The sequence below is a fragment of the Staurois parvus genome, unplaced genomic scaffold (genome assembly GCF_062004578.1).
Source record: "Staurois parvus isolate SC_StPar_1 unplaced genomic scaffold, SC_StPar_1.0 ptg000562l, whole genome shotgun sequence".
Taxonomy (NCBI): Eukaryota; Metazoa; Chordata; class Amphibia; order Anura; family Ranidae; genus Staurois; species Staurois parvus.
In genome coordinates this window covers 11,088,685-11,105,099 of record NW_028318358.1, presented here as the reverse complement: position 1 = coordinate 11,105,099, position 16,415 = coordinate 11,088,685, and the positions used below count along the sequence as shown (strand labels likewise).

The 16,415-nt window shown below is 41.6% G+C and overlaps 1 protein-coding gene across 3 annotated transcripts in view; it reads left to right on the top strand.

Moving 5' to 3' along the window:
* Positions 1-16,415, top strand: part of TNS2 (tensin 2) — a 257,661-nt gene that overhangs the window by 86,671 nt on the left and 154,575 nt on the right. The window contains exon 1 of one of the 3 annotated variants that reach the window (XM_089691475.1): positions 15,524-15,641. The exons of the other annotated variants lie outside the window; for them this stretch is intronic. Coding sequence (XP_089547601.1) covers positions 15,576-15,641 — 66 coding nt within the window. The 5' untranslated portion in view covers positions 15,524-15,575. Of the gene's footprint in view, positions 1-15,523; positions 15,642-16,415 lie in introns of those variants that run through there. 3 annotated transcript variants of the gene reach the window in all.

Here is a 16,415-nt window from a genome sequence, read left to right as displayed (position 1 = left end):
CTCTAAAAGGGTTAACAACTATTGGGCTGCTTTCACAATGATCCTTGGGTGCAGCCCAGTGTACCTGAAGCTTTCCTGTAGGTTAGCTGTACTGAGCCATAGACTTCTATTATATCCTATGGTTTGGTGCGCTTTCTGAAAATGCACCAAAACTCCTGAATGCAAGAATTTTGCTGTACTTTTAGAAAGTGCACCACACCCACAAGATGTTATATAAGTCTATGGCAAAGCACAGCTAACGGGCAGGAAAGTGGCAGGTGCAATGTGCCGCACCCATATAGTGGGTAAACCGCAACACAGGAGTGTGAAAGCAGCCTCACAGGGTCTCAGGACATTAAGGGCTCGTTTACATTTTGGGTTTGGGGCGTAGTAAAACCCCATAGTTCATTGTGTCCGCGACACGTTACCAAATCATTTAAGTGGCCCTCACTCTTCAAAAGGTTGATATAGATGAACCCAACCCCTTTCACCATTCACAGGCCAGCCTGTATCCGTCTTGATGCCTTGCAATCAGCTGAGTGCCAAAGCCCTGAAGTCCACTCTTTCTCCACTGAAATTCACCATACAAATTATCAAACCATATATTTAAGGCCCTGTCTTTGTGCACCTGAACTGAATACATTGGGAGCTGTGATCCTGCCTTTAGTCATATTATGTATATATTGCAGAGAATGGGGCCATTTACTAAAACGGTAAAGGTAGTTCACTTTGCATGTTAATAGATAAGGTAAACCTGTGTCTGAATACCAATCATGTGCAAATAAAATTAAAAAAATTACTTTTTCTAGGTGTTTTAAAGTAAGCACAGCTTCTTCGTTTTCACAAATTTCACTTTGCTAAGTAAACAGTCTCCATTCATTGAATAAGCCAAAAGCAGAGCTGGGCAAATTAAATTACGACTATTCAAAGTAGTACACCAAAATCTGGACTTTGGAAATTTTGGCAAATTGTCTCTAATTTTCAATTTGAATGCACAGATTAGTCTAGCATAACAAAGACTGTAGGTAAATTATATGATCTACCCTAAAGTATACTTGTCTTGAAAGAAACAAGGAAATGGCCCTTGGCAATCTTTCCTTTTAAAATGAAAGTTGCTTGGCTGACATGCTAAACCTCATGTTAATGAAATTCTGGAGTTGGACTCACACAGGCTTCCATATTTCTCTAAGGACAGGATCACTTTAAGAATGTAAGAATATTCTTTGTAGAATACAATATAATTCTTTGTGTTGTATTATGTAGTGCCCAGCCTTACAAAAAAAAAAAAATATCCCTTCAATTAAATGACTTGATCACGTGTTAGGGCCATACAGCTCTACAACAGGTCATGTGCTAATGGTATTAAATCAGTAATGTGTGTTTAAGGAAAATTACTGTTATATGTTGAGTGTCTGTCAGATACATCTATATTAGATATGGTTGAACTTTGTAACCTATTTCCAAAGCTTGCATTTTCATTTAATTGAGTTAGCTAGTGCTTGGTAACACCTCAACTCCAATCCTATAACTATATTTTTTATTTAGATTTTTTTTTTCGTTTGAGCCTGGGTTCACACTGATGCGGTGTGGAATTTGCAGCGATTTCTGTGCTAATTCCGCACTGCATAACAATTGCACCCCATTCATGCGAACCACTGCGGGTGTGTATGTTAAAATAAGAGCACCCCGAAATCGGTCTGCAAAATGCAGTGCAATGTGCAGAATCGGATCACATGAGTGTGAATACCCATGCGATCCGATTCTACTGCCGACCAAAAAAAGGGTCCTGCATCTTTTTGGTGTGGATGCCGTGCAATTTGAGCCATACAAAATCGCAAAGGCGGTTTCTGTGCGAATCACATGCGATATGTTGCACCGCACAAGTGTGAACCCAGGCTGAAAATAGTAATAAAGAATGAACTAATAATAATTTATTTGTCATCCAAATAACATTTTGGGGTATTACAATTTACTCTCATAGTGTTGTTGGCCATGAGGCAAAACATATGGTATATTATTTATTTTAGGAATTATACAGTGTGAAAGATTTTTTTTTTTTTTTTTTTTACAAAAATGCTTTATTCACTTTCAAACAAATAAATGCAGGCATAGCAAGAAAGACACCACCAAAGTGTTTCCCAAGAGACAAAAGATGAGTACAATGATCAATGTACAAATCCGTTCTCAGGTAGCTCAAGGACTTTCATATAAAAGAGCCACTAGAGAGAGGCTACTATAGACGAAGAGTGCATGCAACAATATTTGAGAACCAAATAAAAAATACAGGACACATTTATCCACCAAGTCTGCTTCATCATGGGAAGTTAAAACCAAGTAGGATGGTAGAGGTTGGCAGTAGGTGTGTTGCGGAGGTCCCAGCAAGAGTCTCAGTGAGTAGGCATCAGCCTGTGTGGATCCTACTTGAAAAAAAAGCAGGAGATGCTATTTCAAAGCGGAGAGTCAGTAGACCCTTAACACCCACATGAGGTCAGTGGACCACAAAAAAAAAGTAGTCATCCTCAAGAGGCTAAGAAGGAGAGAGGGAAAGAAAAGAAAGAGGAGAAGGAAGGGCAAACAAAGTTGAGAGAAAAGCAAGAAAGCGGTCAGGTGTGGCACAGCCTGAAGCCTGAAAGGTCCAGATTTAAGAGAAAATATGAAAACAAGGAGAGTCTGAAATGGAAATCCAGATAGACCACGTGGCCATATTGACACAGTATTTGTCACAATGTTGTGCTACCAATTCCTCCAAGCATTGAATGCAAGTTCAGTCATCCATTCTGCAGTTGTAGTAACGTTCTCAGACCTCCAGTGCCTGGCAAACACATTCCTGGGTGCCATGAGGAAAAAGCACAGGATTCCCTTTTTAGCAGAGGACAGAGAACCAGGAAGAAGAGAGAGAAGAGCAAAGGAAGGGGAGACAGGAGTATGAGCATCCACCACAGCATTGTAGATGTATGCCCAGAAAGCTTGTATAGGTGCGCATTCCCACCAGATGTGGAGCATGGAGCCCCGCGGGTGACCACATCTCCATTGTGGAAGATTTAAGCTAGCTTGCAAATCTATTGGAAATCAGGCTACCTCTGCCTTAGCAAAAAATTAGCAATTCATGTGCCCATAATAAAAGGAAACCAACTGAGATAGTTTTGAAAAAGATCTGAAACAGATTTTTATTCAAACACATGCCCAGTTATTGAGGAACCCTGCCAATTGTTTACATACACACACACACCCTATCACCCCCTTTCCCCTGCTGTGCACTTACTGTAAGGCTGGATATACACCTATGCCTGCTTATTGACATGTATTATAAACCAACACCTGATCTTTCATCAGAACTCAAAGTGGAATTGTGATGCCATGCATTGACAAAATATGGCTCACGTTTTTTTGATGCTTGAAGCTGTTTTAACCTCTTGTCAACCGTGCTATAGCCGAATGACGGCTACAGCGCTGTTTTCCAGTTCTGGGAGAGCGTCATATGACGTCCTCCCAGAACGCACCCTGCCGCGCGCCCCTGGGGGCACACACCCGGGAATCTCTGTGTCCTACGGACACAGCTGATCACATGATGTGCTAAAAGGCCAATCACAGCAGGCTTTTACCAGATGATCAGCTGTGTCCAATGACACAGCAGATCACTGTTAAATGCAGATGCCAGTTATCAGCTGCACTTTCCTCAATCTATCACAGCGTGAAGAAAGTACTGCCGATAACTGGCAATTGTCAGAGGATGGATGGGCGCTGATCATCAGGGCACTGATGATCAGTGCCCTGATGATCAGTACCCACCAGTGCCGCCGACCTGTGCCCAGCAGTGCCGCCGACCTGTGCCCAGCAGTGCCGCCCACAAGTGCCCAGCAGTGCCACCCACCTGTGCTTAGCAGTACCCATCAGTACCTAGTAGTGCCACCCACCTGTGCCCAGCAGTGCCACCCAGCAGTGCCACCCATCAGTGCTGCCTATCAGTGCCCATCAGTACCGCCTATCAGTGCCCATCATTGTTGCATATCAGTGCAGCAGCATCAGTGCTACCTCATCAGTGCCACCTATCAGTGCCCATTAGTGCCGCCTATCAGTGCCCATCAGTAATGCCTATCAGTGCAGCTTTATCAATGCACATCAGTGAAGGAGAAAAAGTACCTGTTTGCAAAATGTTATAATAGAAACAAAGAAAAACTTTTTTTTTCAAATGTTTGCTTTTTTTTTGTTTATAAATAAAACGCAAAAAATAAAACACCCAGTGGCGATTAAATATCACCAAAGGAAAGCTCTATTTGTGTGGAAAAAATGATAAAAATTTCATATGGGTTCAGTATTGCGTGACTGCGCAATTGTCATTCAAAGTATGACAGCACTGAAAGCTGAAAATTGGCCTGGGCAGGAAGGGGGTATAAATACCGGGTAGGCAAGTGGTTAAGGGTCTATATAAAATGAAGAGACACAACATATGTGTGGTCTGACAGTGAGTTCCAGATGTAGCTATAGCTACATTCAGATTTGTCTAGTTGTTAGAGGTGAGTATATGAAACGTTTTGGCTGTATGTTTTAAACTGGTAGTAAAACTACTCTGTACTTGTAATGTAAAGTTGTGGCCCACTCTAGAAAGTGGTCAGGGGTATGTTTTTTATTGGCACAGTCCTGCCTACAGAAGAGGGAATTTATGACTCTTCTGTCTGATCTTGCAGTAGATCTGCCTGATCTGTTGCACTACTTGTGTTTTGCTGCGTGATCCAATTGATACTTTATTTTTTTCTAAACCAATTGAATTGTAAGACGTACATTGTTTCTCAATGTAATCGACAGGATAGATCTGAGAGTGGGTGTTAACAGACAGTGGGCTAGTGGTTAATTAGCAAACTAAATAATCTTCTCTAAATCTCTTATATGTTTTAGAATTGAATTGTGAGATACTTGCACACACAAGGAATTGCCATGTAACTTTTTGTGCTCCAAGTGAAGTGAAAGAATTTTAAAAATATGCTTCCTTTTTGTGCCAGTAAATTGAAGACTGTGAGGAGGAACATATCCACTTGTACAGATTTGGCTGGAAAAAACAGGATTGCATGGGAACTTGAGTTTCACTGATCTGTAGTGTTCACTTGGCCAAAAGCCTGTAATATATCACCTCTTTTATCAGAGATTTTTTATAAAAGCAAGACTGGAAATTCTTCATATACAACCTCTGTGAATAGCCAAAGACACACTACTAGATTGTTCAAAATTACTTTTTGTACATAAATTAAGGTTTGTTAATGAAGAATGTGCTATGGTTTAATTTGACAGCTCAAAAGCTCTGCCAGAGTCCAAACTTTAGTGGGAGTCTTGGTCATCACATAATCTTGCCCAAACTGCTATTCATTCCGGTGAAAGGATGTTTTCAAGTTGTTAAAATGCCTTCTGCCTACACATGATTTATTTGTCATATTTATATAAAGAAACATATTAGGACTATGTTACAGCTCTGACTGGTTCCTCCTGTTCACCTACACATCACTACTCCATCCTATGATGGGTTATGGTCAGAGGGAGAAACCAGTGGGAGCTGCAGTAGACCACATAGAGGGAAATTGTCGAAAGTCAGCGGAAAATGTTGGTTTCAGTCAAATTTTTCTTAGCTTCAGAGAGAAGTTCATTAGCTTGATCAGTTGGGAAGGGTGCATATTTTCTGCCACCTTTTACAGGTATGGTTGGGTTGATTTTTGTCTTTTTTTATCAACAAAGTTTCTTTAAGGTTTTAGCTGATGTAAGTGACTTGGTCGGAATTTAAAGAGGAATTTTGTTTTTCCAGCTTGTGTCTTTTTATTTTTTGCTTCTTACCTTTTTCTGGGGTTATGGAGTATTTACAAACTCACCTGACCTGTGAATCCAGCATTGTCCTGCTGTTTTTTGCCGTGCCATATCACATGCCGAGTTTCGCACTGCCATTTTTGTTCTGCCATCATCAGGAGCTGACTACCTTTTCCTGGTTTAGGCAGCCTGGCCCCCTAATGACACATTGCCGGATTTGTCCTCCTATGCCTTCTGTGAAAAACCTGCAGCATCCTGGGATATGTGACTTACATCTTCCAGGAGCGTTCAGAGCAGAGTAGTTGTCATTCTTGTTTATGTGAGAATGGCGGCCAAGAGGGAAATTCTCTTAGGTGTCATTGAACAAGTATAACAAAAATAACCCCCTTATTCCTGCTCCAGCGAGAGCGAATCTTACCTTATTTCCAGACTCAATGGCAATGGTCAACAGGGCAGAGAGAGTGAAACTCCCCAGTGATAACAGAGACAGCAATAAAAAATAGACGGGTTATAATCCTTCCCTTATTGATCCACAACTACAAAAACAAAGGTTTGGCTTTAGATATAGTTTAGGTCTCATGCACACTGGACGTTTTTAATGGCACTCTTAGTTGGCTTCTGGCGGGTTTTTTTTTTCTGCCTTTAAACACCCCTGCATGTTAGCCTATATGTCAGTGAGCACATAGGTGTTTAGAGCCAGGGACATTTAGCAGCAGAAAAAAACACTGCTAACGCATCCAGGAGAAGCGGTGTTTTGGCAGACAAAAAGCTTGACGTGTATAAACCCATGTATTAACGCGAATTAACACTAGGCACATTTGGTACTTGGGCATTCATTTCAATAGCCAGAGGTACCATATTTTTCGCTCCATAAGACACACTTTTTCCCCCCCAAAAAATGGAGGAAAATGTCTGTGCGTCTTATGGAGCGAATATAAATCAGCCGGCCAGGTATTCCCCCCCGTCGCCGCCTCTGTGTTAGAATACTGGGCCGGCCACTCGGCTCTTCTGTGCAGCAGAACCTTCTCCTCGGTCCTACCTGTTCCTCAGTCCAGCGGTGTCCTCATCACTGCTGGTTTCATCAGCCGACTTCTATCCCTGGCGCCGCATCTTCAGTGTGGGCAGTGTGGGCACCTGGCTGTGACAGCTTGCAGCTTCACTTTGTGAATGGCCCCACAGTCTTCTGGGACCTGTCGTGTCCTGGAAGACTACGGGGAGGGAGGACAACTTCCACTTCCAATCGCCTAGGCAATCACAGCTGAAGTGGGAGCGGGTACCTGTCAAATTCGGGTACCCGCACCCCCCCGCTCCTCAAAGGTCTGCAGTCTCTGGTCATCTCCTGTACTGTGTCCGCAGTCTCTGGTCATCTCCTGTACTGTGTCCGCAGTCTCTGGTCATCTCCTGTACTATGTCTGCAGTCTCTGGTCATCTCCTGTACTATGTCTGCAGTCTCTGATCATCTCCTGTACTGTGTCCGCAGTCTCTGGTCATCTCCTGTACTATGTCCGCAGTCTCTGGTCACCTCCTGTACTGTGTCCGCAGTCTCTGGTCATCTCCTGTACTGTGCCCGCAGTCTCTGGTCATCTCCTGTACTATGTCCGCAGTCTCTGGTCATCTCCTGTACTCACTGGTGTATTTTGGTTTTGTGCTGCTGTATTTTGGTTTTGTGCTGCCCTAGGCAAGACTAAAATCAGGCACCCCCCCCATCTAAATTTTCCCCACCCGTTCAACTGCAAACTCCACCCCTTCCTCTTTAGGCCCCACCTCTTCCTATTAGAGCTCCGCCCACTGACACCGATGGGCGCTATTCCTCCCACTGACACCAATGATGGGGTACAATTCCTCCCACTGGCACTAATGATGGGGCACTATTCCTCCCACTGATACCAATGATGGGGCACTATTCCTCCCACTGACACCAGTGATGGGGCATGATTCCTCCCACTGACACCAGTGATGGGGCACTATTCCTCCCCCTGACACCAATGATGGGGCACTATTCCTCCCACTGACACCAGTGATGGGACAGGTGTCCGCAGTCTCTGGTCATCTCCTGTAGTATGTCTGCAGTCTCTGGTCATCTCCCGTACTATGTCTGCAGTCTCTGGTCATCTCCTGTACTATGGCTGTATTACGTCTGCAGTCCATTGGTTCAGAATATTTTTTTTCTTGTTTTCCTCCTCTAAAAACGGTGCGTCTTATGAAGTGGAAAATATGGTAATTATTATTCTGGCCAATGGAATTATCTCCCAAGTGCTTGACACGTCTAATCATGCCTAAACGCATTCATGTGTTCACAGCTTTCAAGCGTTTTTTTTGCCAAAACACCACTGCCAAGAGGAAAAGCATCTGCGAGAGATGGCCAAAGCATCCATTGTGCATGAGGCCTTAGTATTACAAAGGATTTTTGTAATAAAACCCTTGAATACATCTGCTTGGAAGAGTTCAACTTTAGGCCTCATGCACACAGGGTGTTTTGGAGCCACTTTTAGGGGCGTCAGGCGTTTTTTTTCTTGCCTCTAAATGACTCTCCATGTTATCCTATGTGTCCATGCACACATAGACTTTTAGAAGCTTTTAGTAGCAGTAGGGTTTACCAGCAGGAAATAAAACCCAGGGCCAGTGCGTCCAGGAGCAGTAGCGTTTTGTCAGAAAAAACGCTTGATGTGTGTAAACATGTCTAAACGTTTGTTAATGCTAGGTGCGTTTAGCACTTGAGCATTAATTCATTTCAATGGCCAGAATAAATTATTATTTTGGCCAAAAAAATGAATTAACACCTAAGTGTTTGACGCGTGTAAATGGACCTAAACGCTTGTAAAAGCATTTGACACTTTGACAAGCATCAGACGTTTTTCTGACAAAAGGAGGAGGAGAAGGAGCGTTTTAAAATGTCCTGTGTACATTAGGCCTTACATGGTTTGTTTTGTATTACAACTATTCAGCATCTGGTTTTTTTTTTCTTCTAAATTATAATTATTTAGTGAAGATTTGTGCTGCAAATATCCCACAAATTATCACCTCTAATCATTTTGTGTCTTTCCTTGGAACTTTCTGGATAATCTGGTGGGTAAATTGTGGTTTTAATGCACTTAGTAAGTCTCAGCTATATCATTTTTGGGGGAAAGAAAAATGGGTTGTTGCTCAAAGCAACCTCATAGCTTGTAGCTCTCATGGCCTAAACTTCTCTAGATTATATGACATCTGGAATGTGACTGATTGCTATGGACAGCACAAATACCTCCAGAAATAAATAGGCCCTGTAGTCCATTGACCTTTACAATTGAGTTGTTTATATCAGAGGACAGTTGTTTCTGCAGAACGTAGCTTCCATGAGGAGGACAAGATTGTTCGCAGAGAAGTCACTTCGTAGTTTATTTTTTCAGCCATTATGTTTCTGCATGACTACTTTAAACACATAAACATGTAAAGTGCCTCTAATTGGCGCTAAATTGTATGATAAATGGCTGAGATATAAGTAGCTTTAGATTTATTTTTCTATTTTTATTCAGAGCTCAGTAAAGGACTGCATTCATGTACAATGATGATCATTATCTGAAGGAATAGTTTATCAAGTGTGTGCTGGCCATGAACATATTTTACCTAATGTAATAAAAATTTGAGAATCTCCTGTGCTAGCAATACAGAGATCAGGCTATCTGAGCTTGAACTTAATCATGAATGGCCTGATCCATAACGTGAATTTTGTCTGGTTCCTGGTGAACTGGATGAAGTTTGAGAAATGGGTGGCCATGTTTGCATCCTTCCACTTAACATTCTACAATTAGAAAATCAAAGGATCCTGGCGAAAAATTGTTGGCCACACAGCAGCTGCATACAGTAGTCCCTACAAACAAATAAGCTTGTGAGCCACCGAGGTATAGTATACGTGTGCTAGATCGCTGGTTATTATGCCCACTCTCATGTGATGTGCGTTTATCAAACAAATAATTTAAATAATTACCACGCTCTAGTTTAAATCAAAAGTGCAAAGTGCTTATAAATAAATAAAATAAAAATAAAACTATATATAAGTGATAGTTGATATACCGTGACTCATTAGATGAATAAAATTAAACTTGTGAAAAATAAATTCATAACATATTCGCAGCTCACTATATGTGCAATCCCTATTACAATGTGCAAATCTTCTATTGGTGAACCTCAAAGAAATTCATCATATAAAAATGCAATAATATAATAAAGTGAATGAAAAATCAATAAATTTAAAAATAAAAATTAAATAAATTAAATAATAAAAAATATAAATAAAAATGAAAATTAAATAATAAAAATGAAAATTAAATAATAAAAAGTCCAATGTGAAAAAACAACAATAATGTCCCAATGTGAAAAAAATGAATATCCAGCCTAGATAGATATACTCTCCTTCAGTGTGAAGATATGGTCTTTGCAGTGATGCTGAAAACCTGTGTGATTACAGGACTGTGAGGGATACTCCCTCCTTTGATCCACTCCTTAGTCCTCTGCCTTTGTATTCCTCGTGTGTCTCATGCAAAAAAAAGATAAGAGATATGGTGTCTTATCCCAGGGTTAAAACAGCTTTTAATGTGCTTCCATATTGCACTCACATTTAAAATAATACATTTGCGCTTTGTATTTGTATGAAATCCTACAGCCTGCAGCTGAATCAGAACGAAGGGTGTGTGTCCACACACCTTCAGTACTCGCCGTATCGTAGATAGAATGCGCGATGACGTCACTGCCCCTCCCCAACGCGTTGCGCTACAGGGATTTCGTAGCTTCGTCCGGGGGATGATGTGTGAAAGCCCCAGGAGAGATTCATCCATCTACACTGCTTATTAAAGATGGGAGTTCCCAGTGTGCAGGGCTGAATGTGAGACAGCATATGGCCAGTTTAAGAGATGTGGACATACAGATATATTGGCAAATATTAATGATTGAGTTATTTGAGAACAAGATTAAGATCATTCTGTGGACTAAAAGAAGCTTGCATGAGAACTGCACACAAGCAGTAGATTGTTCTATCCACTGCTAATGTTTCCATCCACTGCTAATGTTTCAAAAATCCCATTTAGGCTCAGAAAATATGGCATGATGGTTTGTTTTTTTGCCATTAAACTTTGCATTTCAATAATTGATATCTAGAAAGTCGACTGATCGAACGTATTGAATGCTTTTAAGAATGGTTTCCTAACTGTGTATGGCCAACATAACTTCAGTTTTTTCAAGCTGGAAGCTGATTGGTTTCTATGCAGAGCTGTATCAGACTTTGTACTCTCCAGTTGTAGTAAATCTCCCCCAATGAATAGTTTGCATAAGTCCAAACATCTTTTGCCACTTTTTTTGGATCAACTGCAAATCTGCAATAATTTATTTTTCTATTGGTTGACGTCGATGGATATGCGTCCAAGCGTTATAACAATCCCCATGTTATCACCTGTAAGGTAAAGTATGGGGATCAAATGCTAAAGGCAAGTGTTACTGAGCCATATAAATCTGCTAAAAAAATCTTTCAGCTTACTGGAAGGTTAGTGGAAGTTTTGTTGGGAGTCTTGAATCACCAGGATAACTAATAAAAGGCGTTTTTCGGGTTTTTCCTGAACGATCGGTGCCGCTGACTATAGCACAATAGCACAGCGGGAGTGATTCCCCATCTACCTCAAGTGTGCGCATGGGGGAATCGGCACCTTTTTTTTTGCACAACTGGCTGGTTGAACAACAAAAAAAAAGTATAATGTATGGCCTTCCTAATTTGCAGTTTGAGTTGAGTTGGCAGACATTTTACAGTCTGTTGTACAATCGCTGTAAATTTTTTAGATTGCTATAGTATGTAATGTGTGGCCCTAAGTATAAAATGCATTTAATGCATTTACAGTGGGGCAAAAAAGTATTTAGTCAGCCACCAATTGTGCAAGTTCTCCCACTTAAAAAGATGAGAGAGGCCTGTAATTGGCATCATAGGTAGACCTCAACTATGAGAGACAAAATGAGAAAACAAATCCAGACAATCACATTGGCTGATTTGGAAATAATTTATTTGCAAATTATGGTGGAAAATAAGTATTTGGTCAATATGAAAAGTTCATCTCAATACTTTGTTATATATCCTTTGTTGGCAATGACAGAGGTCAGACGTTTCCTGTAAGTCTTCACAAGGTTGGCACACACTGTTGCTGGTATGTTGGCCCATTCCTCCATGCAGATCTCCTCTAGAGCAGTGATGTTTTGGGGCTGTCGCTGGGCAACACGGACTTTCAACTCCCTCCAAAGGTTTTCTATGGGGTTGAGATCTGGAGACTGGCTAGGCCACTCCAGGACCTTGAAATGCTTCTTACGAAGCCACTCATTCGTTGCCCGGGCGGTGTGTTTGGGATCATTGTTATGTTGGAAGACCCAGCCACGTTTCATCTTCAATGCCCTTGCTGATGGAAGGAGGTTTGCATTCAAAATCTCACGATACATGGCCCCATTCATTCTGTCCTGTACATGGATCAGTTGTCCTGGTCCCTTTGCGGAGAAACAGCCCCAAAGCATGATGTTGCCACCCCCATGCTTCACAGTAGGTATGGTGTTCTTTGGATGCAACTCAGCATTCTCTCTCCTCCACACACGACGAGTTGTGTTTCTACCAAACAGTTCTATTTTTGTTTCATCTGACCATATGACATTCTCCCAATCCTCTTCTGGATCATCCAAATGCTCTCTAGCAAACTTCAGACGGGCCCGGACATGTACTGGCTTAAGCAGGGGGACACGTCTGGCACTGTAGGATCTGAGTCCCTGGCGGCGTAGTGTGTTACCGATGGTAGCCTTTGTTACGTTGGTCCCAGCTCTCTGCAGGTCATTCACTAGGTCCCCCCGTGTGGTCCTGGGATTTTTGCTCACCGTTTTTGTGATCATTTTGACCCCACGGGGTGAGATCTTGCGTGGAGCCCCAGATCGAGGGAGATTATCAGTGGTCTTGTATGTCTTCCATTTTCTAATTATTGCTCCCACAGTTGATTTGTTCACACCAAGCTGCTTACCTATTGCAGATTCAGTCTTCCCAGCCTGGTGCAGGTCTACAATTTTGTTTCTGGTGTCCTTCGACAGCTCTTTGGTCTTCACCATAGTGGAGTTTGGATTGTGACTGTTTGAGGTTGTTATCAGTATAAAAGACACCTGTCCACAACCTCAAACAGGTGCCATTGATACAGGTAATGAGTGCAGGACAGAGGAGCCTCTTAAAGAAGAAGGTACAGGTCTGTGAGAGCCAGAAATCTTGCTTGTTTGTAGGTGACCAAATACTTATTTTCCACCATAATTTGCAAATAAATTCTTTCCAAATCAGCCAATGTGATTGTCTGGATTTGTTTTCTCATTTTGTCTCTCATAGTTGAGGTCTACCTATGATGCCAATTACAGGCCTCTCTCATCTTTTTAAGTGGGAGAACTTGCACAATTGGTGGCTGACTAAATACTTTTTTGCCCCACTGTAATTTCCATCTAATCAGTCAGGCCCTTTCACAACATAGTTGTTGGTAGATCTGAAGGATTGTATAATTGGATTAAGATATGTCTGTTCTACCACTTTATTAACTAAAGTGCAACAGTCTGCCTAACTGGGTACAAGTTGATTCGGTTTTTAGGACGGTCATCAGGTGTCATAATTTATAAATCGGAGGTCAAATCGGAGGTCTCATCTGGGGTGTAGTGAAAACGTGGGCAGAAACATTTCTGCAAACACACAAAGCACTTGCAATGCCATTATTTCTTAATGGCACCCCAAGCATTGGCAGCAATTGTGTGCTTTGTCACGCAAAAATGTACGTCGCAAAACACACTTGGTCTAGTGCCAGGGTCTGGTACGTGACATTTATGACGCATTTTTAGAGGGAGGCCAATTCAAATGAACGGAACCGCTACAAAAATGTAATGCGGGTTAGATGTAAACAGGGCCAAAGAGATTGTAAAAGCAGATTGCAATGTGTATTGTCTGAAAAAAGGAAAATCTGAAATATAAATACTTTGTAACAAAATATTCAGGCACTGATACATTACTTTTCTCTTTGCACAGAAAATGGAAGTGCAATTATTTTAGTAAATATAAACTGCTAAATACCCGTTCACACCAGCAGTGCACTGGTTAAAGCTTATAGGAGGAGTTTTCTCTAGGAGGATGCAGAACCCCTGACTTCTGTCTGGGCAGTGCTGATTGGCCCTGTGCTGATCACATGCCCTCTCCCAGGAAAAAAAAACCTCTCTAGAAATAAACACCAAACTGAGCATTTGCAGTGTCTCCACACCATAAGTCTTATCAGGAGATAAGAGGGGTACACTGGAAGAAGGGAAGGATCACAGAAGTCAGGATCAAACAGCGTTTTTACACAATGCAGAAGATTAACCCATTAGGTTCCACAGTGAGTATAACAAGCATGCTTTACTGCATATATTATTATTATTATTATACAGGATTTATATAGCGCCAACAGTTTGCTCAGCGCTTTACAATATAACGGGAGACAATACAGCAACAATACAGTTCAATACAAGAGGGATAGGAGGGCCCTGCTCCTCGGAGCTTACAATCTAAGAACATATACAGACTGATTTTACTGTTGTGGGTTTAGGAACTCTTTAAATGTTGTGAATAATGTATGAAAAACAAAGCTAATTATGGTAGCAAGAGCTGTTTTCCACATCAGTAATTCAAATTTAAAGTTTCATCTTGTTACTTGCCCTGGAAAATGACACCTAGAATTGTACTGGTTACTGTGGGTAACCTAGACACCCTTTTCTACAGTTCAATCAAATAGGCATATCAGGAGTTTGTATTGTATTAAAGCTAATGATAATACTATGGGGTTGATTTACTAAAGGCAAATAGACTGTGCACTCTGCAAGTGCAGTTGCTCCAGAGCTAAGTAAATGAGGTAAAGCTGCACTTGGCAAAGAATACCCAATCACGTGTAAGGGAAATAAAAAAAACTGCTTTTTTGCTTGCACATGATTGAATAATGGAAGTCAGCAAAGCGTCTGCTCATTTACTAAGCTCTGGAGCAACTGCACTTTGCAAAGTGCATAGTTAATTTCCCTCATATACAAACAAAACCCTCAGTCTTAAAATGGCCATACATGTTAAGATTTCCCTCATTCAGCCTTGCAAGCTAAATGAGAAAAATCTCTTCTTTACCATATCGGCTATTGTATTCTGACAGCTGGCACATACAGCTGCCAGAATACCTAAACAGTGGCTGCACCTGATTGGATGGAGGTGCAGTTCGGCCAAGAATTTTCCACCCAACTCTTTTGACAAAAGTCGATAAAATCAACTTATATCGAGTTGGAGCCACCCACGGAAAGAACTGTGGACAATTCAGTAGGAATTGGCCAAATTTTGATTTGCTTATGGCCAGCTTTATATAACAAGAGTAGTGTGCATTCAATAATCACTCCTGTAAAGTGAAATGCTAAAGTGAAGCAAGTTTTAGTAATTATTTGGATATAAAACCTGCTTGATGTGCTCTGATTATATTTTTCATAGAATGCTTTCAAGCCTCCACTCTGCTAATCTACAGAGACAAGTTAACCCCTTCATTGTTACTACAGGGAGCTGGCAGTGCAGAGGTTAAGTTGTAGGCTTAACATAAGGTGGGGAGGAAATGTGAGCTTTGTCTTTCAGGAAAGGCTAGTTCCCCCCATCATGTCCTTCCCCCCCCCCAACATCACATCCTCTGTCCGCCCTGATCAGCCACCACTCCCTGCGCAGCCCCCCAGCCTGGTTACACACAGCTCCTACAGTGTGCAGCCTGGGAAGCTGCAACTCGGGGCTTCTCCAAGTGACCATGAAGCCTAGGAGGACTTTTCAGGATGTGCTGAGGGGGCTGAGCAGGAGTTTCAACTGTGCCACGGTATGGAGATGGGGGCTGCTGTTCTTTCTATACATTACAAGGACGTGGTGTAATCTAAGAATGTGTGACATATGTGAGTGTGTGAGAATCCACTTCATTGTGATGTTTTGAGGAACATGGAAAGCTGCGTGAAGGTGTGTAGTCATGAAGACATGGTTGCGTTAATCAGGAGGGATCATGTAGTGTGATGGTCCTCCTACTTCTGCAGGTTCCAATGGGATTCCCAGTGTGCAGAGTGAAGGATGGATCTGTGTATGACAGGAGAGGATCTTTTGACGGGAGTCACTTTTTACAGCACATAGCTCTGAAGGAACAACACGGGCATGCCGTTCCTTCAGAGCGCATGTGCCGATGCTCCTTTACAAGTAAGTATCGTCTAAACAGTGCACTTTTATAAGATGTTTACAGTACCTACAGGTATGGTTTATTATAGGCTTACCTGTAGGTACAAGTTAGAAATCGAGATTACTACCAGTTTAAAAAATAACTTGTGTCAGAAGGAGGGTTCTGAGAAGCATGTACAGTATCTCTAGGACAGGGTCTGAATTATAAAAACTGGGGGAAGAGAACAGTTGTCCTTAGCAAGGAGGTTGGTTGCATCTTTTGCCCTCTATGTTGAAGTGAAAAATGAGATGTGAAAAATGGCTACTATGGGCAACACAGATCTTCTTTGCTCTGGTTTTCATAAATCAACCAGTAAATAATGTGGTATTATGATACGGAGAAACTAGTTGTTTTCTATTGTAGACTGGATGATGCAAATGGTTTTTTTTT